At 40.6% G+C, this 26,523-nt stretch overlaps 1 protein-coding gene across 6 annotated transcripts in view; it reads right to left on the reverse strand.

Moving 5' to 3' along the window:
• Positions 1-25,975, reverse strand: part of osbpl8 (oxysterol binding protein-like 8) — a 97,462-nt gene extending 71,487 nt beyond the window's left edge. For 3 of the 6 annotated variants that reach the window (XM_030439798.1, XM_030439796.1, XM_030439792.1), the window contains exons 1-2: positions 25,623-25,975; positions 1,997-2,094 (exon numbers count right to left, since the gene is read on the reverse strand). Coding sequence is in view for 5 of the 6 variants with exons in the window: in XM_030439796.1 (XP_030295656.1) it covers positions 1,997-2,041 (45 nt within the window). In the remaining variant the exon portion in view is untranslated. Of the gene's footprint in view, positions 1-1,996; positions 2,095-12,787; positions 12,838-12,916; positions 12,937-25,305; positions 25,520-25,622 lie in introns of those variants that run through there. The other 3 variants (XM_030439794.1, XM_030439793.1, XM_030439795.1) reach the window with 3 other exon arrangements.
• Positions 25,976-26,523: the final 548 nt, after the last annotated feature.

Genomic DNA, 26,523 nt, shown 5'->3' on the forward strand with positions numbered 1-26,523 from the left:
GAACTCACTCCCACTCTAAGAAAGAAGTGGGAAAGGACCATCAGCTCTGCTCCCCGACAATCCTATTGTGTGTCATTATGTGTGGAAGCCTATGGGAGAGATGGCCAGCGCCGTTATCATCCCAGTTATCTGCAATTATAATTGCCCTCCTGCAAAAATGGCTACTGAGGATTATGATTAAGGTGAAATGAAAGGGCAGAAACACAATCCTGAGAGCTGAGAGGAGGGAAGTGGTACTTTATGCGTGGGTGTGTGAATGTGTGTGTGCGCTGACTCAAGGTGCCACCGCTTCACATACTTGTTCGGTCACAGTAGAATATGCAGATGTTCTAGATGAGACTTTTGGTTTGTGCTCTTGCTCAGAACTGATTTCATACATATTTGTCTGAGTGAACACAGGCTGATCTGTACTGATACTTTGTGGTACCTCTTTGTTATAACAAAGGGGTACCACATAGATCTGTACTCGGTCCATTAGTATTTACAGTTTGTCAAAACCTGTGTCTAGGTTAATCCAGTTTTAACATGCTTCAAAAGTCCTAGGGGAAATGCACACCGCCCATATTTACAAACTGCCCTCAGAACTTCTGTAAAGTTGTGAAATCACAACTATATAGTTTGCCCCAACAGCCACGTCCCCAGCATGGCAGTAATTGCAAAAAACAGCAGAGCAGATGTGGAAAAAAGATGGGCTTTTTTGGGAGGGGGGCCTTGAAGAAATAGGCGCGAAAATGTAAGAGTGAATAGTGGTGCCGCAGTATGAGAAAAATAACTTGGTTTTTTTTTTAACATAAGCATGTTAACAATATCGAGTAGACAAACAAAGTAAAAGTAGGAACTTGAAATTGGGAAGAATATAGGGTCATTAAAACATCATTAAAAAATCATAAACAATCAGACATCATGAAAAGGTCAAAGTAGACCTTTTCATGGCGTCTGATTGTTTCTGATGTTTTTATAAATGTACTCAGTACACTAACAAAAGCATTTCCTTTCTTTGTTCGTACCTTTATCTGCGTGTGAACATCCTTCAAAATGTTTGTACTCTACTTATAACCATAATACAGATGCTAGAGAGGAGGTCTGATGTGTGTGTTTGTTTTAAAATCATACCCCAAATTTCTACAGAAAACGCAAATGAAAGCATTGAAGGTATAGTATAATACAGTACATTAAATCAAATTGTGTCCTAAAGGATTGAAGTCTGTGTAGGTCTGGGTTTATCTCAAGTAGGGCAACGTCGAGCTGTAGCACGGAACAGGAGGTTGCAACTTTGTACTGTGTTGCAGAACAAAGAACATCTGTGGATGAATGTGTTATTTTCATTCCAGGGGCCTGTTTGATCCCCATTTCTGTTCCTAAGAAAGAATATGTTGATAGAACACAATTCTATGAGACCCTCAATTGTCTGTGGCCAAAATGACTTTAGCTGTCTTGTCTATCTCCTAACACACACACACACACACACACACACACACATGCACGCGCTGTGACCCGAGTTTAATTACAGGCAGCAAAGCGCAGTGTCTGCCACAGTGAGCTTGACAAGCCTGTGGCAAGTTAGCAATATTAGCACCTTAAGCTAATCATTAAGGTTAAGAGAGTGTACTCCCAGAGCAGACGTCCCATCAATGATGCCGACAGGAAACAGGAACCCTTTTCTTAAGAATATACATGGAGGGTGAGTGAAGACCACTAATTATCAGCGTCTAAGAGGCAATGAGGCAGGCTTGGTGGCTTTAAATTACTTGTTTGATCTTAAATGGAACCTGTAGAATACAGTGTATGTGCGGTGTGGAGGGTTTATTTCCAAAATGCACAACAACAAATGTTACATGGAAACTTTTTACTGTTTAAAAGAAGCATAAAGTGTTTTTTTTATGTATTCTTAATTATTTCCCATTTCCTATTTTGGAATAGTAGGTTAGACTCTGGTTTGGAATCAATATCTTGTTTATGTGGAACCTCTACAACTCAAGCAAGTGTGCTGACTCACCAAAGTCTTCTCAGGCTCCTGCTGGGACTCAGAGGAGGACTCCATGGTCGTGTTAATCCAGAGTCAGGCCTGTCAGCGCCGCTCTGACGACCACATATCTGTTAGGATGGAGAAGCAAAGAGTTACCACAACAGGACAATATTGCAACAAATATACAATAGTTGCACACTTTCTTTCATTTCTGTTCAAAATTCAATCCTCTAAGGCTTGTAGTTAAGTTGAAAGCAGTTAATTTTTGCTTTGGAAAAGCAGTGAATTTTTCAAAGTGGCCTTTAACCTCATGTAGGACGGCTGGTTTGCAAGATTGGACTTATTTGGAAAATCCTGCCTACTCATCTATCACATTTAAGATCAACCAGCCTGCATGGGCTGTTTACCATAGAGAAGCACAAAGGATTTTTCTCATTTCTGCCACTGTATATTAAAGCAGCAGAAACCTGCGCACCATTCACCACCGCCTTCTTCCCACCCAAACAAAGGTGCTGTAGCTCCAGGCCTTTAATAAACAGCCTGTTTCTAGTGCAAGCAGGGGAGGATGGCAGGATCAGCCAGCCTGACAGCTCCTTCTCCCAGAGTCCTGAAAAATGCATTCTTTCATTCTATCTTCTTCTGTCTGCCTTCAGCTTGCCTCCCTATAGAATTGTTGGAGCATGACACTGTTTTTAACCTTTATCTATCCAGGGAAGGTTTCTGCTGGCTGCCACTTAGCCGCTCCGATGACCTGTTGGTGTGTTACTCAAAAGGTACAGCAGTGAGGATATCTATTGTAAGTTACTTTATGAATCCACAGGAAACTGATCATTCTATTCCTTGTATATTTAGGCAGGGATATCACAGGAAAGGTTCGGAGTCGGTATGTCTTTGACTCATATCTTAAACAGTTTGTATCCTTTGACTCAGATTTAACGCCTACCTGCGCATGCTTTTACATACACTAGACTGCAGATCAAACGCGAGCTGTATTTCTCACAAAACAGCTCGACAAATTAAAGCAACAATGCGGGACCCTAATGTAAAACACAACTAGGATAAGAAGTGGATGCAATAAGCCTTAAGAGCAAACAAAACATTTTTCTTATCTCGCAAGTACCTACATGCATTAAATGGATTCCATTTCCAACAACTGCACATATAAGCTCTTAAATACTGTCAATAAAATCTTAACACTGACTTCTAGCTCCTAATGCCAAGATCTGCCATGCAAATCTCAACTACCAAGCAAACTGTATCCATCTGTCCAGTAACATTCAATACCTCACACCTCACACCCCACCCCCATTCGTCAACAAGCTCCTGAATGGCCCAACTCATTACCTCATTATTTGTTCTCCATGCAGTCGCTGTACCTGCACACACTGAAATACAAGCCCAACCCCACTGCTTAACATTGTAACACCACTGTCGGTTAAATCCTCAACATCAGTTCATGAACAAGTGGGACCATCTGTTAATTACACTCTACGCTTTGGGCAGATTATTTCGGGTGGAGCAGCTGCCTGCCAACACGTGGTTGTCCTAAAAATGCTTTTGAGATTACAGGAGGCAGCCACTTGTGCCGATTGCTGTTTTGTCTTGATATTTAAATGGTATGAACCCTGTGTTCCCAACTGAGTTTACACCTTATCAAACTACTGTATGTTGCCATAAGAGGCCACTCAAGAAAGCAGCACTATGACTTAAGGGGGCTGACGCTGCACAGTACGAAGACACTAGATGCCTCTGCCAGCCAGTCACGTTGCAGTTTACATCAATGTCTGTGCACACTCATAAAAGATTTTGAAGGTATTTAATAAACCATATGGCGTGTATTGTATGGTGTTATCACTATTTTGAGGAGTATGATTTCAGTGAGAGACATGCCATCTTCACTTTGAGACTATTTTTACAGAGGAGCACAAAAGGACCGAGAGGGCTTCATCACATGCTGCAATGACTTGAAACAAATACCAGAAAAACCAATGAGCTTCTGTTTGACTGCAAAGCTTCATACATGGATGTTGCTGCAAAGAAGCGACAAATTCTAAAAGGTGGATTCACGCACATGCTCAAATAGGCAGCACGGAAGATCTATACGTCACCACAGGCTCAAGGTAGGGACCAAAGATTAGTGTCACCAATTCTGTATTCATCCAAATGCCATCCATCCAAAATCAGTAATGCTGTTGAATACTGGGTAGTGTTTGTACAGAACATCATGTCACACTTAAGCTGTCCGTTGACCTTTTGGATATAAAATATCATCACTTCATCATTTATATCCTATATTATCATAATTACAATCAAACTTACCGGGTTGTGCCGAAAAAGTTCATCCTTGAGTCAATTTGTACTTTACAGACGTGAGGTCACAGTAACCTTTGAGCAATAATATCTACTTGGTTCAGACTGGAGTCTAAAAATTATGTTTGTGCAAAGTTTTAAGACATTACCTTAAGGCATGGCATAGATATTGCATTCAAGAGGATGGGATGGATGGACAACACATTAACATAATGTCTTCTGCCACAGCACTCCAAGCCACGGTTATTGCTGGCGCAGAGGGATGAAAACACCTCTATATTCCCCTTCAACAGGTTTATATTCTGTGATGTTTTATAAATTGCACTGTGTTGAATAGGCTGAGTTAGGAAACTAAAAAAATTGCCAACTCATGCCTTCATGAAGACGCTAAACTGAAGATGAGGCAGCTCTGGGTGAGAGGCGATATACCTTTTTCATTCAAAACACGATGGTAAAATGCTAAAATTGCACAAGCTTAGCTAAAATAGGGAAATAAAAGCCATATGCGGACACAGAAAGGATATTTCAAATTCCTATCATTTAAAGCCAGACTATTGATCAAAGAAAATTAGTTTGTGATTCAGATGCTAAGAAATAAAAACAGGTAGAGGAAGCATTGTACCGAGAGCAAGCACTGAAAAATCAGTATTCTGCAGGATTTTAGTTAAAATCACTCAGTTTAGTGTTTCTATGAAATTCTATTTGACGATCAACACAACTCAAATGAAAATCGCTCTAACTCACAGAGGCCAGTTTTCATAATCCAGTATAGTTCAGCTAAAAAGTCATTTTATACTATACTATGTCTATGTGGTATTCACACATAAAAGAGGCAGGTGGGAAGCTCTTGCCAATATTCATAAATGAGTTTCCTTGGAAAGGTGCCAAGAAGGTAGTAGAAGAAAGATAGCAGGAAGGAGGTAGCTTAAGGAGACTCTTGAGAGACAAATGGTGCCTAATATCTGACAAAGGACAGGAGGACATCCTGACAAAGAGAAGGTCACTAAATCCCCCAACCAGTCATTCTACTAATGTAACGCTCCACTGCTCCAATAGCCTCTTGGCTCCAGCCAGCACATACACTTCATCTGGCCTCAGCTCTCAAGGACCCGTCACACAGAGACAGATGCTTTCCACTCTGTCTCAGAACCGGCTTTAGCAATCAGTCCATGACTCAGCCTGGAGCGGCAGCCACACAGCTGAGGTGGGAAAATAACACAGAAATCAGAGCCCGTGACTACAGGGAATGTTTTGATGTAGTGCAAAGTGAGGTAAACATTTTCTTGCATTAATCTTTGTCAACTTTTATTGCCATTATGTTGTCTCTGAAGTGTGTTGCCACACTGACAACTGAACTTCCCTCTGGGATGCATAAACTTGGTGCCCTTTGAGTTCGCCGTTTGTTAGTGACTTACATTTTCAGTATTTAGTTCACACTCTCTTCCACATTCTGTCGGTGCAACACAATGCGTGCTTTGGCTTCTGCTGCAGCTTATTTTTTTGGATGACCAAATGCACATTAGCTCTGTGGCTGCTGTCTATTTGCAGCTGCCGTTATGCGGATATGGCAAGGATCTTCACATTTTTGCTTTTGAGTGAAGGATACCAACAACAATTGCATGGATCACCATTAAAATTTAGTACATTCATTCACATTTTCCACAGGATTCCTCCAGGATCACCAGCAGGTTGATTTGTGATACAACATTTGGCTATGGGCTTAACATTGCATTATTACATATGTAACAATCATAAAAAATTTGACTATGGAATCTGACAAATCAGTGGTGTCGGTCTGATATCCAATGAATTAACAAAGTCATTGTCTGCACCGGAAACTGATACTAGCCAACTAACATTTTAACCTGCTTAGCATCCTGACATTAGCATTTGGCTTAAAGCTGTGTCCCTTGATCAATCTGGTTCTATTCTTGTCCAATTATTACTGGATACAAAATTAATTCCTAATCACTTTTTTTTTTTCCATTTCCATACCAAACTCTGATTATGACTGATCCGATTATGACCTTATCAGTGACAGAATCAATGAACAAGCCATTGACAGGCAATCCAGTCTGCTGTGGTTCGGATGCCTTCACTTTCACCCACACTTAAGTGACACTCTGCCCTTTCACACAAGCTGGCTGGCACATAACAATCTGTTTCAGTCGTACCGCAGCAGTCTGCTAGCTAGGAGCTCTGAATCATTGCCAAAGATAGAGGGCAAGCGCACAGGGAATCCTAAATTTGTGGCTTGGCAGTGGCCCCAAAGCAACGCCGGAAACACTAGCTGAGGGGGTTTCTCCACAGAGCCAAAAGACAGGAGGGAAACCTTGGGAAATAACAGACAGATTTTCTGATTTATACTCTAGTTCAAGAGCATCAGTATATGGTATGTGAATATGCACCTCTTGCCACATGATTGGATTTACAGATGAGCAGATGGGATGATCACACAGTGCCAAGATGGGTAGAGTGTCAGAATATTAACAATGTTCATTGCATGAGAAATATTCACTATCATTAAAAATGCTTCACAACTCAACAATATCAACTTTGTTTCCGAAAGTCATTGTCTAACAGATTTATACTTTTAATGTTTAGCATGCTGATATAATGACTTTTACAAATGGTATTCCCCTTGACATCTTGAACATGATCTCAGTCTTACTAAACATGTGACAAAACCAGTGTTACAACCCATTTAACCTTTTAAAGCTTTAAGTTGTCGATTTTGTGTGATGCCACCATAATAAGTAATGCAAAAATGTTTATGTAAAGAATCATGTAAAAATCCAGCCATTCCTTCTCTTATCTGTGGTTGGGTCGCAGTGGCAGCAGGATCAGTAGCCTCCCTAGCCACTTTCCAGCTCCTCCTGGGAGATCCCGCTGCGTTCCCAGACTGGAGGAGATATGTAATCTCTCCAGCGAGTTCTAAATCTGACCTGGGGTCTCCTCCCAGTTGGACGTGCCTGGGAAAACCTCCGAAGGGAGGCGGCCAGGAGGCATCCTGATCAGATGCCTGAACCACCTCAGCTGGCTCCTTTTGTCACAAAGGAGCAGCGGCTTTACTCCGAGCCCCCAACAGATGTCCAAGCTCCACATCCTATCTCTGTGGCTGAGCCCAGTCACCCTACAGAGTAAACTCATTTCTGTCACTTCTATCCGCATCTATTCTCTATTCTCTTCTATTCTATCTCGTTTTTTTGGTGACTACCCACAGCGCATGACCATAGGTGAGGGTTGGAACGTAGATGGACGCAGCAGTGCTGCTAACACCGCACCAAATAGCCTATCCATCTCTCACTACCATCACTCATGAACAAGACCCCGAGATACTTAAAATCCCCACCCCACCGAAGGGGTATGACACCAAATGCCTCAATCAATTATTTCTAAGTTATGTGATATCTTCTTTGAATACTATTTCTGAAAAATATATAGACAATTTTTTGAACTTACAACATTTCTCACAGACTGTCTTTAGTCTCTTGCAGAGCAATGATGATCCCATAAAACTTACAATTACGGTCTAATCATGGTGACATTTGGCTTTTAATTAGGACTGGACAACATGAACAGGAGTCAGTCAAATAACATAAATATCACAAATTACTAATCTTATAAACTTTGAAGTTTTAGCAAAACAGTATGCTGTACTAAAAACACAGGCCAAATTCTGGAAAATACTATGTTTGAAAATAATGAGAGCAGACCAAAAAATATTTGTTTGGACAGCTTATCACTATTGTTGTGCAGCAGTGAAATACTTTGATTTTGATTGTTTTTAGTTTAACAATAGAGCTCAGCTCAAGGGCATACAAGGACAGCAATCATTTCAGGATCCTAAGCTGATTGTAGTGATGTTACTGTCTGTTCTCGACAGGGGGAGGCAGCTCTCTGACAGCTCCAGAAGCCAATCTATAGAGGCCTATCACTGCTGTCATCGCTGAGTGTTTGGGAAATGATTACCCTTGGTTAAGTGAGACATACGGTGTGCTATCATGCTACCGTAGATGAATGATAACAGTCAGGGATGAGACAGTAACACTGTCACATGTTGGTCCCTGATATTTTCCCCGCATCAGTAATAGAATATCAAATATCAAACCACAGCACAAACATTTGTCATTTCCATGTTTCTGTCTGAGGATTCAATCTCTCTTTCATCACCACTCCTTGCAGCAACGACCAGCCACTCAGATAATTCTTAACAAGGCCACTGCTGCCTCCACTCTAATAAGTGACGATGAAGCTCTTAGGATAATCTCCAGCAAGAATCTCTCACAGCAAAAGCTGCCTTTTCAAGATTTTCAAAAGAAAAAGGTGAGCTGCTGTGGAGTTGTTTGCTTCAGGTAGAAATTATTTGTTGAAATAGTGAGGACTAAGAGCACAGAATACCATTCAAATCAGCAAAATGCAAGTTAAATATATAACATGTTATCAGTTTGTGATTATCTGCACAAGCTGAAATCATCTCTTGGAATGAATGTTGCTCACACCACCGCATCAGTCCAAAATATCATTGTTGCTTGCAAATAACCTGTGCTGGCTCCACAGATGCCAGATACTTAAGCCTCAGGCTATTAGGATGCTGGGGATGAACTTGACCGACTATGGGAAGAATGCAGGACTAGCGCTACCCTTCATCAAGGTGAATGGCGGATTGCTATATCTAGACAAATGTCTCCAGCCATGATAGCTGCTCAGGAACAGTGCAGGCACAGAAGTGCCCTCAGCTAAACACTGACGTACGCTAACATGCTCTCAGTGATAATGCCAACATGCTGATGTTCAGCAGGTATGTTTACCATTTTCAGCATCTTAGATGCATGTTAGCATTGTTCGTTACCAATGTTTAACAAGCAAAAGAGAGCAATGCTGCGCATCACTTCTTAATGCAATTTAACTTTCTACCTGATGTTCATCAGCACCTGTAACATCAAGTCCACCATCTACAGCCCTTTACATTTTCTTTAATGCATGGCTGGTTACAATCCTAATTCCCATCTAGACGTGCAGCTTTGATAGAAGTCACTCTAAGAATTAAGTATTATTACATTGGAACCTGGCCAACAGACATACCATTGAGTCTTCCATCTGGTGCTTTCTATCCCCTACAGTACTATAGTTACTGATCCTTCATCAATTCAATACTGTTCATTTACACTCATTCACACACAATACAGACACGTAGAACTCTGAAATCTACTAGGCATCAGTTTTTAAAGATAAAATAGCTCAAGAGAAAATGTCAGCCTGTAGGAATGAAAGGCTGCTGGTCAAACCATGTTTTCAAAAATGCTTTCTATGAAAATTAAAACAACAGGATAAAGAGAAGTAATTCAAGTCACTTGGTCCACTGTAATCTTCTGCCTGTCCCAGTTTGGTGCCGTGCTCAGGGGGGAGACATCTTTAAACAGAACTAATCCATGTAGGTCAGGGAGTGAGGAATATTAATCAACCGTGTATGCAGAGGCAGAGGATTGCTTCGCTGGACCACAGAGAATCCAGCAAAGTTTCACCAGGTCAAGAGTCACTTTTTTTTATCGTTCTGACGAAGATAGAAATGTATAAATATTAGTGAAATCTGATACTGTACATGTAGGAGACTAAAAAGGGGACAAAGCAGGACAGAACAGTAAAATATCATTCTATGGCTCAGAAAAATGACACAGACTTGCAGAACTTCCAGCACTGCTCAATTAAATATTATCTGGCAGCTATTCCTGTAGCACAGATTTAATCACATTTCCGAACAGATCCTGTTTTCATAAACACAAGATGGCTCTACATAATTTCTGTCCCCTCCACAATTAACTATCTGGGAGCTTCCTTGAGGTTTGGCTAAAAGAGTGGATGTACATTTTACCAGGTAGGAATGATGTAAACACAGTAAGGTTGACTCTCACCCAGAATGGAAGTCTGGCTTTTGTTATGCCAAATCTGACCAGAAATAACAAACGTGGAAAATAGTCTTGAGGTTATTTCCCTACTCTAGAAATGTACTCTTGGCCCCGCTCCCTCCCAAGAGAGACACAGTGGACGCTGTCCAAAACATGACTTGCAGCATACCGGTTTGAGCTGAATGGTCATGGCCGCCAATTCATTTATTTCAGAAGCCAAAACGACACATGCGTCAGTGAGCACTTTTTTTTTTTCTTCTTTTTACTGTTTGGCATCACTGAAACCATGTAGCCCAACCAATTTGAATTTTGGAGGTAAATACAGACATTTATTGTAGAGTTTAATAAATATGATATGGATATTTTGAGTGAAAGTGTTGTTTTTAAGTAATGCTGAAGACAAACAAGCGTTTTGTCATAACTTATCAGGATTTTTCGGAGACGAACATTTTACTGTTGAAAAAAGAACTTGTCGCTGCTTTTCTAATGCATAAGCTATGTAAAGAAGACATTTTTCTTAACAATCTAAAAGAGATTTGGGCATTTTTGGACAGCAAATTCGTGTTACTCATCTGCACGCATATATACCAACACCAATTTTTTCCTTCAATAGTCTAATGTAGTCTATATCAGTCAATCCAATTTATCAGTATAGCTCTGGGGAAAAGTACTGCCTTTGCACTTGCCAAAATTAGGTGTTTGCTGCAAAGGTTCCCAACAGGTAGCAGTTTAAAGGATAAGCTTAGGGTTATTATAGACTTTTCTTACAATAAAAAAAAACAGATCAAATCCAACAACATGCTAGTCTGTCTCTCAGTATTTTCTCTCAGCAAGTTTACCCATCAGCCCCAAGCCCAATGCTTCTCAACGAATAAAAACAAGCCACAAACATATAATTTCATTTGTTTCAAAAAAGTTAAATAATTACGTGATTTCAACAGTTTGGCACTGCAACAAGTGTAATTAAGAAGCGTTTCATAGGGACCTATACATATTTGTCGCTCTACTGACTATTTGTGGCAGCAGGGCGGTATATGTGAGACGGAGTCAAAATAGACTCCAGTGTGTGAGTGTTCACTGTAAGGAATGATGGAACTAATAGGCTTCACACACAATACTTGTTAGTAGAACACATTGTTTTGGGTCTTTTCATGAAATTTGTTGACAATAGCAGAAATACAGAATATCACCAGATGTGTCTTTTAACATAATTTGTTCCTACCAGATATTTATCGGTTTATACTTCACAGCTCATCCTGAGTAATAGCTTATGCAACCACATCAGCTGCTACTCTTCTGGCAAAGGTTTGACAGAAATTCAATGTCTTATCGTTTCATGTGCCACATGCAGCCCATTAAGGTCAGTTTAGACGTCCTTGCCACTATACAACATGAAGAACAGCAGCACAGCCAGATGGAGTATTGCTCAACTTGAGACAAGGTGATGTAAACAAACCTGATTCCGACTTATATAATGTGTTAGTATTGCTTTCTGTAAAAACGGTGCTCCCATGTTGCTTTAATATCATCAATGAGCGCAAAATTCCCTCGACAGAGCATCTCTCGTGTTCGTATAGGGAACCAGAACAAGTGTCACCTTGCAAAATTGAACCTGTATTACTTTTGAAATGCAAAAAGATGACTCAGCACTCACTAACATCCATTTATCTGATCCATCAGAGCGACAAGTGGACGGGAATGCTGATGAGGACGAGAAGAGGGATGAGAAGGTCTGAACTCCTGTGGTGTCAAGGAGACTGTGGTGCCCCGTTCAATCCCCTTAAAGGAGAAACACTGCGGTTGCTCGGCTATTTAACTGGCTGTTAAGCTCGCGGAGGACAGCGGAGAACCAGCCCTGCCACAGAGACAGGGAGGAAAATCACAGAGAGAGCCACAGCTCCACTACAGTGAAAACGTGTATGACGCACACAGCCCAAGCTGAATAATGTGTGTGCGTTTTGTGAGTGTGTGTGTGTGTGTGTGTGTGTGTGTGTGTGTGATACCTCTTGCATAACAGAAAAGACAGACAAGATGTGAGGCTGAGATGCCTGTACATTTAGCCTACAGATCCTTCATATTTTATATTTTATGGGATTCACAGAAATCATGCGAAAGTAATGAGTGCAAAGGTCATGATGGCAGACAATATTCCTGTGCCCTGACAATGACCTTTAAAGAACAGCACACAGGGCGGAAAAAAAGAGAGTGCTGGAAAACAGGATTATAGACATCATCTCTACATGATCAGTGCTGTCAGAAGCTGGACTAATATGAATCACCTTCTTGTCTCAGTCTGGGATTTCTACAGCTATCTGCAGTCTGACAACACCAGACACATTCTGACTACCTAGCCGGGCATCAGGACACACCGTCAAGCTGGAATGTGATGCGAGTCCAATGTATTAGCATCTGTTAGAGCCTTCCTACACACAAAAACGGCGTGAAAACACCTCAACGAAGCCTTAAGATTATTCAAAACACAGGAACACACACGTCAAGTGCGGGCACATTTAAAAGGCACAAACACAGAAAGCCTGTAGGCGACCGGACCGATGCAGCATGCACATGTGGAAGAGAGCGCAAGGGAGGTGAATGGAGGACCTACCTCATGCAGCTCGGGTAGCAAAAAGCATGATTATATTCACAACACAGCCTCTGAGAGAGGACGAGAGAGAGAGAGAAAGAGAGAGAGAGAGGGAGAGGGAAAGGGAGAGAGACATAGAGATGACATCACCATATTTTTCTTCCTCCTCCTCTGAAATGTAGGCTAGTGCTGCAGGGCTGCCGGTGTCGGCAGCGGAGCAGCAGTGAGAGCTCCCTCTGTGAGTGTGTGCAATGACAGTGGGGTAAGCTTTACATAGAAGCATTCTCTGCTGGATATGACCTCAATGTGGTGGAGTCTGCAACTCCACAAGAGCCCTTAAACACACACACTCACAGACTGTATTTAACATCTGAAATAACTGAGAGACTTATAGAATTTCGTCCTCAAAAATCTTCTGGCTTACATCGTGGCAAACCACTTAAAATTATTTAACATGTCTATGAAACATACAATATAATGTCAGGCAAGCCTGTGCAATATATAATATAATAATCGAGGTATTTTTAGGAAGTGGTGCTACATCACATGCTTCTAGTATTGTCAAAAATCCAATTTTAACACATAATTTGATTTGGATTATGAGAAAATGTTTTAAAACTTATTTCTGGAGTATTGATAAACAGGTACCAGTTGCATTATCTCGCTGTCTCTTCTTTCCAACCGAGAGTTGACAATCACATTACTTTTAAATGCCTGATCTAAAGAGAACATTTACGACCAGTACAATACAAATATGATATTCAGCGTTCACTCTTTCTGCTGCTCTCTGTTTCTAGCAAATAAAAGAAAAGTCATACCTCAGTGTCATTTTACAGCCTTAATATCTTTATATCTAAATACAATTCTAAAAATGTTATTGTCGTTTCAATATTTTATTGAAATTGGTAGTGAATATTGATATTTTTCAAGGTATTAAATCAAAGTTAGAAATTTCAGTATCGTGAGAACACGAAGTTAAAAAGAGTAACAGTGAACATAAGGTAAATAATACTTGCATATGAAGCTCATGTTACTTCCAACTGGCTCTTATCTGTGACTAACTCCATTTGTCCATTTATTTGTAAGGGACATGTGACCATACAGCGCTACTGAAAATAGAAAATGACACTGGCCCAGGACTTGAGGCCAACAAAACTCATTCAGCAGCCTTTCAGTGAAAAAAAAAAAAATCCTCCATAAGGGACCAACTTAAATGTTATCCAGCGTATCACTGCCTTTGTTTGCAGTTGGCTGTTTGGCATTTGAGATCATGTTGAAGGGATTTTCTGATTCAGTATTAGAAATGAAAAAGAAAGAATTGTGAGTGCTGACCCATTTCCTGAGGGGAAACTCAGAACTTAGATGCTATTTTAACCTTTAAAAGGGCATGGAGCTTGTGACCTGCCTGAAAGTACATTTAACAAAGCAAAACCACTATGGTACAATGGGAATCACCAAACACAAGGACTTGGCTTTCAATCTTTTTAAATTGCTTCTCTCCTTTGTGTTCATGGTACTACTTATTTCTTTTATGAGTTCTGTGCTACTGGTATTCCACTAACTTTTGAGTTTTTATGCATTTGTGATGGGAGTTTTTATAGTGCACAATTAGCCTTTTGGGGTGCTTAATGACTTATTTTACTAAGCACAAAGAAGATCTTTAGATGAAGCTAGGCTTATTCTAAGGATTTTTAGGCAAGTTCAACTTGTCATGACAGAGTAGACATAAACAGTCTACATTATTTCCAGAATGATGATAAACGTCCAACAAAATTGACCAGAGCCGACTGTTAAGTCTTCAAATTTCCTGGAAAAGTGGATTCAGCTTCAGAGCCACCATGGGGCCTCTGATCACAGACACACAGTTCATAATATCTTGTATCTCATAACATCAAAATGAATCCTCCCTATCTTTTCCCTCATGTCCTATTTCAACACCAACCTGCCATATTATTTTGGTGCATCGCTATGGACACATAATGTTATCAGGCACTGACGCCTATACTATGCTCCAGTGGATGCTTCTAGTGCTGCAAATCATCATTTTATGGCACAAAGTGGTTTGCATACAAGCTTATGAAGAAGGACAGCATAAGAGGTACTACTTTTGGAAGCGGACATGAGGAAACATAACCTCCCATTTGCAAGCAGTCTGTTCACTTGTCTCTGTGATTTTAAGTACAGTATGTGTGTGTGTGTGTGTGAACCACATGCATGGGGTATGTGTTTCTGTATTGAAAAGTGTTGTGCGCATGTATTGGTCCAGCTACAAGAGAAACATGCTGCTGACAAAAGCACCCAGCTGTGAGTGTTGGGAAGAATAGGCAGGTCAGAGCTGAGGCTGGTGTGCAGCTGTAATGCAAGTAACGCAAATAACGCAAATAACGCAAGCAATTTTCCCTCGGCGATCAGGTATCATTAGGTATTTCTGACTCTGATTCTTAGGGGGGGGGAATCTCTTGGCACCTCACGATTCGATTCGATTCCGATTCAGAGGTCAACGATTCGACTCTAAATCGATTCTCGTTGTATTTCGATGCAGCAAGTTTTTTATGTACATTTCCATGCACGATTTAAAATAAATAAATAAATAAAATCTGAGTTTGCTAATCACTTCCTACTTTCTCACTGTGTGACTACTTGGTACTTTCAAAGCAAAGTATTTGTAATGATCCATACTTAGTTTACTTCCAATATATTTAATCAATAAAACAAATGAAAGAAACGTGGCAAGTCAACTGGAAGGTTACATTTGCTAGCAAACATCCAGCTTTGCAAAGAACCAAAAGGAAAAGAAAAGTGTTCCTGTAGCAGCATACATGTAGTACATTAATACAGCTGCAGCTGGTCGACGGTCGATACAGGTGTTTGTATCACAGGTTGATCTGGACGTCTCACACTTTGCCACAGCTGACTGACCTCACGCTGAGTTCGGGCTGGATTTCAACATACTGCGCGGGCTGTGTGACAGTGTACAGTTTTCACATCGACTTGGATTCAGCTTAATAACGATGTATGCGGCTGGGAATGATGGCTTTAAGTAACCATTTGAGCGCACGGCAGAATGACAGAAATACCCCGATAGTTAGTTACAGGTGTCGCAAGTTAACCTGGACGCTGCGCACTCAACGCCACAGCTAACAGCCAACAGTTAACAGCTAACAGCCAACAGCGGTCTCCACGCTGCTCTCGAGCCGCTCGGCGTAAACAAATGCCTCAGACGTTCCACCTATGAGTTGTTTGTGAGTACAGACATTCACGACACATCCCATGTTTTTTGTTGTGAGCACGCCGTCAACTGTCCGGGCGCTGCACTTCCGCAGTTCTGAGTTCCGCCTCTTGCGTTCCGTCAACATTACGTTGTCAATTAACATGTAGAAAATCGATTTTTGACATTTGTGAATCGATTCAGAATCATCCACGTCCGAATCGCGATTCATCTAAGAATCGATTATTTTTCCCACCCCTACTGATTCTGACAATAAGCATGTACCATAGCACTGAATAGCCATGGTTGTTTTGATAAGACAAGATTTGATAAAACATGGCATCAGTAAATTCACATGTTAGGCTGATCAAATTAGATAGATATAAAGATATTAGATGGATATTACCCAAAGCATTCTGTCTTTTTTCTTTTTTTTAATAAGCAAACAAAGCCCTTCACCCTTCCTGACCACTGTTACCCTGTGGCAGAGATGCTCCATCCCATTTCAAATTAATTTTCATGTTTAAGTCAGAGCACATCCATGACCTTTACGTGTTGCCCCTTTACTGGTCTGTGTGTTGTTCCCCTGAAGGGACAGACAGTATGTTTTCCACAAGAGCTTGACGCTACAAAATGCCATCGATTCAAAAATCCATGCTACTATATATCTGCGAAATAGCAAAATAACATTCCGTAAAATGTCCCAAATGTAAAATCAATCAAATTGCCGTTTTTAAAACTTGCCATCAACACTCCTAAATATTCCGAATATCCTCTCACTGATGTGAAAGACATCTTCTAAATATAATTTGCTCAACGGAAAGAAAACAACAGTCTCTCTCACTCTCTCCCATTATCTGGCCACGGATAGATGCATCGTATTTAACTGAATTACACAGTTGTATGGAGCTTGAAAACGCTGGTGGAGCATCAGCAGGGACTGGTCTATCCATTTGCCTGTGGCTGTAGTGCAGGGACGAGAATCTCGGCTCATCCAAGACAGCAACGAATGATCAGAAAAGGCATATAACCAGCAATATATATATCCCTATCTCTTGACATAAATGCAGGACTACTGTTGTAAACACTGCTTACTTAAAATGTATTATACTTTTAACAGAAAACTTGCTTTATTACTGGGATCAGCTTGTACATGTACTGGCTGCCAACAGCCATTTGTCAACCACTACTCTCTATCTTGGAATTAACACACAAATTTGCAATGCAATTGGACATGGTTCTAAACCAAGCAACCACCTTAAATGCCTGGTCAACCAAGCATGTAAAATGGTGAGACTCCAGAGGGAGTTCAATTTGATCCAATGGATCGATTTCATGTTGCAAGTAATATCCTATCAATACATAATAATCTGAATCTGAAACTTAGTTAAATATAGTGGAGTGAAATGTACAACACTAGCCTCCAAAATGTATTAGACTGGAAGTATTAAGTAGCAGATCATTTTGAGGTACAATGTTGAGGTGCTTGAGTACCTCGAACAGGACAGTGCTTGATTAAATTATATTTGGTTACATTCCATGACTGGTTATTTAAAATGTTTTAACCAAGTCTTCTATTGTTACAACAGAGTATATAAGTATATTAGTTTTCTTGATAAATTACAATTGATATTGGTATATATAAAAAAAGTCATCAGTAAAATGAGTCTATCCCAAGTCACCAATCTTCGGGAACCAAATATTCCTTCTGAACTACCCTCTTAATTGTTTTCCTCGATCGAATGCAAATGAGCTTCTGAGTGGGTGTGGGAGCTTGTCTGACCTTACTGAATGGTGCTAGAAGTCATGACCGCATGAGGAGATTACACCATTGCAATGAAAAGTCATCTTCAAGGGGATTAATGAGAATGAAGCCGGTGACAAAGACCAAACACTTGTAATGTGGAGTCAGTTTTGCAGCAAGCGTGGCCGCTCAGTGCATTCTGCTAGAGTTCAAAGTGAGATGGAGGGCAGAGCGTAGCCAAAGGCTTAGTTCTTCAACAATACCTCAAAGTTTAAAATCTCATTGTTGAAGTAAGAGGCATTCTTTCCCACAAATAACAGCAATTATACACCCAATCCATGCCCAGAGACTCAGTAAAACCTGCCTAACCTGAACAGAAGGTGTAGAGACAGGCCCACAAAGATAGCTTATCTAAGCAGTGATAAGGCTAAAGGAATTTTTTTAAAACAATGAAATGTTGATAAGAACAGCACAGAAGTGAAACAGAGAGATAAAAATAAAACTTATCTCAAAAAAGTTTTTCTTTGATCATGTTCAGCCATGAGATTCAGGCAACGTCTCTGATGGAGATAAAGATTCACAAACATTAAATCTGTTTTCATTGTCACTGCTAGCACTTTAGGGGAATCACTAATATTATCCTGTCACTGACACTGAGCCTTTCATTACAAATGTTTGTAACACTGGAACTAAATGCTAGTCATTCAGCTTCCATGCTGGTCAGTCATGACTGGCTTAAATAACCTTAACGTGTTACTTAGAAAGCTCTGCAAGTTGAGAGATGTGACACACGGGTGGAAATTCTGAGTGAATAATGCATGTGACTTAAGTACGTGAGTTTGCGTCACAAACGCTGTCCCTTTCCCCCCCGGCTGCAGCTTAGGCCAAAGGGATTATTACAGTCGGACCTGAGGTGATTTTTGGAGACAGTACAGAGGAGATGCCCAACACACTGTGCCTGAAATAAATACCTGTCAAAAGCTAAAGCTGGTGCAGGTTTGTTGACCATAACAGAGGGTGCTACCTCTTTGACGTGATGTGAAATTGTATCCATGCCGAACACTGAGCCCTCTCTGTGAACAAGAGCTCAGCATAACAAAGCATCAACATCCCTCTGTATCAAACTGGCTCATCAAACACAATGCACTGCACATCCCTCTAAGAGCTGCAGCTGTGCACAGGACTCTGGAGTCTGAATGAGTGAATTAGGACAGGAGAAAGCAGAGGATGCACAACACTTGTTAACTCCTCCTGCTTCACAACAAAGCCTGACATGTTTGTCATGCAAATAGTCAGAAATTCAGTCATTTAAGAGTGACTCGTTAATCGTTAAATATTTGCGAGTATTACTTTGTTTGATTGACAGAGTAATTATCGTGCATAAGAATGACTGTTTTTATCTCAGTTCATTAAACACACACCCTCCCTTGAAGGACCACCACCACCATTTCCCCTTGATTCACCCCAGTGTTACAAGCGAGCAGAACTGCAATGATTTGTTGATTAATCGATCAGTCAATCAAAATAAAATTGCTAATGACTCTCATTATACTTCATTGCATGTCTTTCTCTGGCTGTAGCAGCTAGAAATTTAAATTCAGAAGTACATTGTATTTTCTGCTTGGTAAGGAAAATGGATGTAAAACATTTACTTTCCTGACATTTTGTGAATTTATTCTGTTGATTTGTTACATTAATAGCTAAGACAGCTTGTGAACCACTCACATACATCTCCCAACTGCTACTACTTGGCTATCAAACTATTACCTCTTGCGGTACAAAGTGGCGTTACAGATCATATGGGCCGGGGCTAGTTGGTTAACTTCAGTAGACCTCTCTGCAACACAATTCATGGACGTCTTTGACATAACGTCTGTTGTTTCTTCACATTCAGTTGGTAAAATGAGTTCATTATTTGATTGTTTGAAAAGGGTCTGTCCATTTTGTGCACATTGTACCTTTAAAATAGAAAGACAAAGAAGAGCTGTGAAAATGGGAATGTAACAACCAACTGGGAATGTCAGAAAAACATCAAGAGCACTGAGAACCAGCAACTTGTTCATTCAACCAAAATATCCGGTCTAGCATTTCTCTTCAAAGATCCCTTTGAGGTCCTTTTTCTTTTTGTTTACTACTCAGCCACTACACCTAAAAACACCTTCAAAACTCACTGCCCAGGGTGCATTAGGTACAGTAATAGTGCAAAGAAAAATGCTGTGTCTTTGTTTCCATCGAGTTCAAAGGACCCAAGGACATTTTTTGCTGATCCTTTCAGTAAGCTGCAACAGTGGAGTGTTGTCCACTCAACTCTGCTTCAATGTCTCACATTAAAACATGGTGCACTGGCAATCATTTGCAAGACATGCCCATGTTTTATCCCGGATGTTCGTTTGTTTCTCTGTCTCCTCTTGTAGATATTCTGGTGCCGCTGAATTCTCTCTATACAATCATAGGTGTGGTCAAAGGCTGCACCCACAGTTCCAGCCATGCTTTCATGAGTCATCTCATTAGCTCAGACGCAATCTTTTGTTGATGCGCACTGGAAGTGGTGTCATCTGCATGTCTGGTGGCTGTGATGTCACTCATGCAGCAATGCAAGATTCCTCTGGGAGGGTAAGGCCCAGGACTGATTCATGTTACCAAAGACAGACGCTCAGGTCTCGTGATTATCAAAAGGAAAGGAACAGACAATGTTTCAATGTTTTCTACAGGGGGAGCATTATTATATTATTATAGCTACTTTACATTATGTTGTAATGTTGTGGAATGTTTATCTGATGCGTCACATCATTTTTGAACAGGCACACTCTACTGCTACTGGCCATCACAGCCAGTAAAGCCTGTGTAAGAAAATATTGAAAAATTCTTTATTGAGTAGGTATTTGTATAGCTGCCCTAAAATGCTTTTCAAGAGGTACCTTTAAAAAAAAAAAATTTCTCATGTGTTACAAGGTTATATTAGAGGTAGCTTTATACATTTTTATTAATTTGTGCTCTTTCAAAGATGGTAAACTGAAGGGCTGAATGACTCTAAAAAGGTTCTGTTACTTTTTTATGATGAAGCTTTTGCTTCCCTAACACTAAAGGTAAAATAAATAAAATTACACAAACAACAACAAAAACACATCAGTATCGGCACCAGCTATTTGCCAAAATGATGTTTTAAACTTTGGCCCTGAATGTAACATACAGTGCAGTCCTACTAAAGCATGGATTTTTGTGTTTTATGTGTAACTTTGAAACCAACTGTCAAAATTAATTTTCTGTAATATTGAAGGATGCTGCAGTTCAGGTGGGCAGTAATAAGGTTTCCCCGGTCTCTGAAGCGATGCTCTGGGGGCCTGACGAGGGTGGACACTGAAGTTAATGGGCTGGGACATTCATGAAAGGCTTCACACGCCCACATTCCCTTTGTCAAATAACAAATCCTGCTCAGCAGTGGAGCTGGTACAAGGCTGACATGAGAAACACACTTATCTACAACTAAGCTTTTATCCCTGGAGACAGGTGCAAATTAAAGGCGTGTTTGTTCGGTTTTGTTTGATGTATGGCAGCCAAGGGGAGTCGAGCTTCAAGGAACAATGAAGGCCGAGGCAATGAAATGAAAGGTACACAATAAACTGATTTCATTGGAATGAAAACAGCTGTTTTCATTGGTAAGCCTCAGTTAACGCTCTTGTGGATGGTAATAAAGGCTGTTGAACTAAGCAGCCTGAAATGTAACCTGATTTGTTTGCTGCTGTCGGATAAATCCACACTGACAAGAAGTGAGAGGCAACTATCTCACATCGAGCACATCTGGCATTTGTCAGAGCGAATGCATCCAATCAACCAAACCACAGCCAGTGGCCTCAGTGTCCCAGCTGGGAAGATTATGCAGCGCTGATGCTCTGGCCTTGGCATTTCAATAACTTCATGAGCAGCACAGCATTTGTTCTGGCTTGTAATGGTGTTAGGGTATGGAGGCAGACACAGACGAGGCTGCTGTGGGACTTGCTGACAGGTGAATATTTGCTCAGTAAGAGCCTTGAGATGAAGGGGCTGTTTTATTGTTTCATAATGTGGCTGCTGTGAAGCCCTTTAAAGATTGTAACTGTGATTAAGGGCTAAACGCATGCTTTACTTCACAAGGCTTATAGCTCTACTGGTATCAGCTGAGATAAGCACTATCTGTGCCCTTTGTATACTCATGAAGATCAGTTTCACAGTTTCAGCAATTTTTAAAGCACGTTAGAATTAAAAATATATATTTGTCTAGAGAAATGCATTGAATGCATTACCAGGTCAACCACTGCTGTATAAAATAATTTAACATCAGAAAGTACTGCTCCCAGATCAAACTGCAGACTTCACCAACAAAGCAAAAAGATCATACTTCCACTTCTACGTCTAGTCGGCTCTGCTCCTGGGTAATGTCCGATCAAAGGGATACCAAATGGACAAATGGGACTCAGGCTGGCCAAACAACGGTAAAATGAGAGACTGCTGAGCCCACATGTCTCCACCACAACCTCCCAGATCAAGCTGCTGCACTCAACAGGCAGACCAACAGAGGAGAAGAGAAGAAGGGGGACTCTGTGTTTTCTATCAATAATGCTTGGTGCTCCAACGCAGTCAACGTTGACAGACAGCGGTTATCAGATGTCAAAAACCTAAATATGAAGACAGGAACCACACTATCATCACCATCCTGTTGCTGCTGTTAATATTAACCCAGATGCAAATTTTTTAAAATATGTTTATGTTTATGTGTATATAAATAACTGAATGTTTGTGTAGCATGAAGGAGTTCACAGACTGACATGTGAATATGCAAACCCCCATAAAGACAAATAAATCACCTTTGCACACGCTTCGATCTTATTACATCTGGAGAATAAGACTTGCTTGCTGTGACATACCTGCGGCACCATAATACTTCTTTATAATTCTGTTTTATCACACTACATTATCAAAACATGTCAATAATACAATATTTCAAACTCAACTATTGTTCGATTAATTGTGCAATGCCGATTACAATGAAACATAATACAGTCAGAGTCAAAATACAATGTAAACCTCCCTTGATACGTTGTTCTCTGTTTTTTTCATAACAGGAAGGGTGTCGAAAGTGTAAGCAGAACAAGGTGGTGTTGATAAAAAGCTTTCATGCTCATTAAACCATTACTGGTAATATATATATATAACTGTATAAACAGTCAAACCTGCTGGCCATATTTTGTTCTACCTGTTTTACCCTCATTATACGACTTCTGCTGCATTGACATAAAACAATAGAATGCAGATGAAATCAACCGTGTACACAGGACTTCACCTTTTAACTCTTACAAGTGTGGATGTACATCAATAAAAAAAAAAAAAATGATTTAACCATGCACAGAAACGTACGCATGCGCCCAATTTATCTAAAGTATTGAAATAATTATTCATATAATAGAGGAACCTAGCAGCCACTTAAAAAGCTTTGTGCAGACCAGGCCTTGTGAGATGGCAAGTATCCAAAGGAACAGCCTCTCCTCTTATTCAGCACTTGGCATAATTAATCAGCTTCATTAACATAACAGTCCGTCTCAAAGTAAATGTTCCACAAAAGCTCTGTTTTCCATGGACACAGTTCTCCATCAGGGATTTCTAACAGGTTACACTAAAGAAGAATTGTGGTTTCTGCAAACTAAAGATTTTGACTCAGAAATTGGCACGCTGTTGCTCGATATTCATTTCGTTTAAAAGCAGTCCAAGTGCTCTGCAGTGTTACTTAATAAGTCATGACACTATTTTGCATGAATTGTTGCAGGATTCCTTTGCTTCTCAGAATTAAAACAATGCTGGTGCTCCTCACATTTAGAGCAACATGAGTCTACCAGAGCAGTGTGCAGTGCAGGCAACAAGCTGCAGTTCAAGGACGTCAGAATGGAAACTCCATTTGGCTGGCAAATAAGCAGGTCGCTCTTTTGACCCTGGACTGCGAGCCTCACCTCAGCTGTTTGGCATGGAAAAGCCTGGGATTTACATGCAAATAAGCAGAGGATGGAAAACATGGAAATACAGAATGTGAGTGGTAGAGGCCGAGCTGGCACAGGTACACACAATAATAAACTGACTGGTGCTTGCATCATTGACTCAAATCACCTGCGGTCAATTTCGAGTTAGCTTAAAAGGGAAGTTCACCCAAAAATGAAAATTCGGTCTTTATCTACTCACCCTGTGTGGAAGGAAAGTTCACAGGTCCACGAAAAAACATTTCTGGAGCTTCACAGCAAAACAGTCCTGCAGCATTTTGCTAACAAGCTGATGTAGATGGGGACTTGTTTTACAAAAAAAAAAAAAAAAAACAGAAAATAACTCAATACAGCTCAAGCTTCAAGATGACTGTGAAAAGACACAATTTACTCCTCAGCGTGAAGTCAAGCTCACATTACCTCTTCAGATGGGGGTGCATGTGAACACTTGTAGCTTAGCAGCTACAGTGACGATTTTGCTTAAAAAAGGTTGTGCATAAAAAATAATGAATGTAGTGATAAGTAGCAGATAATCATCCAAGTGCCCAGAGGCCCCAAAGATCCAAATTGTTTTGACAGGACTATTTACATCCTCTTTAAAGCGAATTCGTCACTGCAGTTGCTTAGCTACAAGTATTAGTGAGCACCCCGCTGGAAGTGGGTGCACCAGCACGACCGTGCGTCAAGGTTGAAAATAAGTTATTTTCGAGTTAATTTGGGATATCAAGGCTTCAAGAGACTTGAATTACACCGGATGAGCTGTATGGAGCCAGGTTTAGGGGGGTTGTTTCAGTTGTTTATATATATTTTTTTTTTTTTTTTTTTTTTATTTATTTTTTTTTTTTTTTAACAGAAGCTCCCATCTACTTCAGTTCTTTATGAGAAAGCTGCAACAGTTTTGCTGAGAAACTCCAGAAATGCTTTGTGGACTACGAGACTGCACCCAACTATTATTCTCTGCAGTTGTTTTTTAAAACCCAAGGTCAGAGTTGTTGGCCCACGTTAACAATGTAACTGCACGATTCAGTGTCTTTCAATATGACCATTTTCATGACGGAAAGGCGTGACTTCCCACATCCGCCTCAAAGGATGGAAGAATCGCTTCAACAGAGAGTTAGCTTTCAACTATAATAACCTCATTTAGCACCTACCCAAGTACATAAATCAAATTCAAGTAGGAAGGAGGTAGGAAGCTCCATGCAATCTCAGGTTGGTAACATGACAGGCTGATATCAGATATCTGATTACAGGCCAGGATGTGCCGGATGCATCAGTTGTCTGACACAATTAGAAACAGTCCTCACTGCCGGCCAGTCTCCTGTTTCTGCTCCTGGCTCCTTCCAGGTGAAAGCGGTAACTGAGCACCGGGGCCGCGGAGGCAGCAGACATGCAACACTGCAGCAGGATCATGTGTTTGAGGAGGATGCAGGAGGGGTTAATATATAGTCAGCAGGGGATGTCGGGTAATGAAAAGGACCAACATCTTTAAATAGAACGCCGATCGCAGACCGGTTTTAAAATCCACAGCTTCTTCCCTAACTCTCCCACATACAGACATTCAAATTAAGCATACTCCGCCACTCACCACTTCGCTGCGTAAAAAGCACACCGCGTCCTAACCGCACGACTTCCAAACAAGCTTGTGTTCCTCAAAATGTTCACACTAGAGTATGACTTGAGACCGACGCGAAGATCGGAGATGGAGAAGAGGCTGCTCAGCAATCGCTAACCCTGGTTCATTACATAATAGTACGCACTGGCCGACTGCAGAGTCACGGCTGTCAACTCGCCATAGAACACACACATACACACACAGCGATTTAGCAATTAAGCTAGCTGCGTTTAATCAGCATTAGCATGTGTTATCTTGTGTTTCACTTGTTGTGGTGGCGTGGCACTAACCTTCGCTGCTCCGCTGGGGGTCTTCCCGGTAGGTTTTCGTAGTGGCTAACGGAAGGAAACCGCTGGCTGTAAATATTCAGTCAGTCCTCGGGGACGTTGGTCTGTCTGCTAACTGTTAGCTGACGACGTTTTAATGTTATTTCTGCGTGTTCACTGGTCCTGCTGGCGATGGCGCGCGTGCTCCTCAGTTCAGCGACGCCATGTCGGTCCGGTAGTAAAGTTTGGATAGTTAAAAATTAACTTTACCATTTGCAGTATGCTTTCTGCTATATATATATTCTACCATTATATTCAGTCAACTTGTTAGCCATTAGCCCGCCTGCACGATTTGTCATGGGCTTGAATGGTCCAATGTAGAGTCACCCGGATTTAAACATACTTCCGGTTACAAATTTCAAACTAAAAGCCACAAACACAAACAATTTATCTGTTCACAAAATAACTGGCTTTTTAGAAATAAATGTATATATACATGTAATATTATTTAATTGTAATTTAATAGCATTAAAATTGTTTGCATACCTTGCCTGGTTGTCTTTTATTGTAATAGTCTTAATACAATAAACAGTAAAGGTGCAGCATTGTAAGAACTGGTCACCTGGGAATAAACAAACAGGGGTACAGCATAACACCACATTAACCTCTAACTGTAGCTGCAGTTAGCTATGTAATTGATAGCCATCCAGCTACAAGCAGTGTTGGTCTAATGTACACCCTTTGCAATGTTTTTAAATATTCTGAGAAATTGCACCTTTTAAATTCTGAATGGCACAAAAAAGAAAAGGTTGAAGATAAATATTTTTTGGTTAAAAATATTTCCGTTTTCTTCTTGGGGCAACACCCAAAACATCTCCAAAAGTTAGACATTTAATTGCACACATAGAAGTAAATAAATCCTGTA

This window comes from Sparus aurata, chromosome 14 (genome assembly GCF_900880675.1).
Source record: "Sparus aurata chromosome 14, fSpaAur1.1, whole genome shotgun sequence".
NCBI classification, from domain to species: Eukaryota; Metazoa; Chordata; class Actinopteri; order Spariformes; family Sparidae; genus Sparus; species Sparus aurata.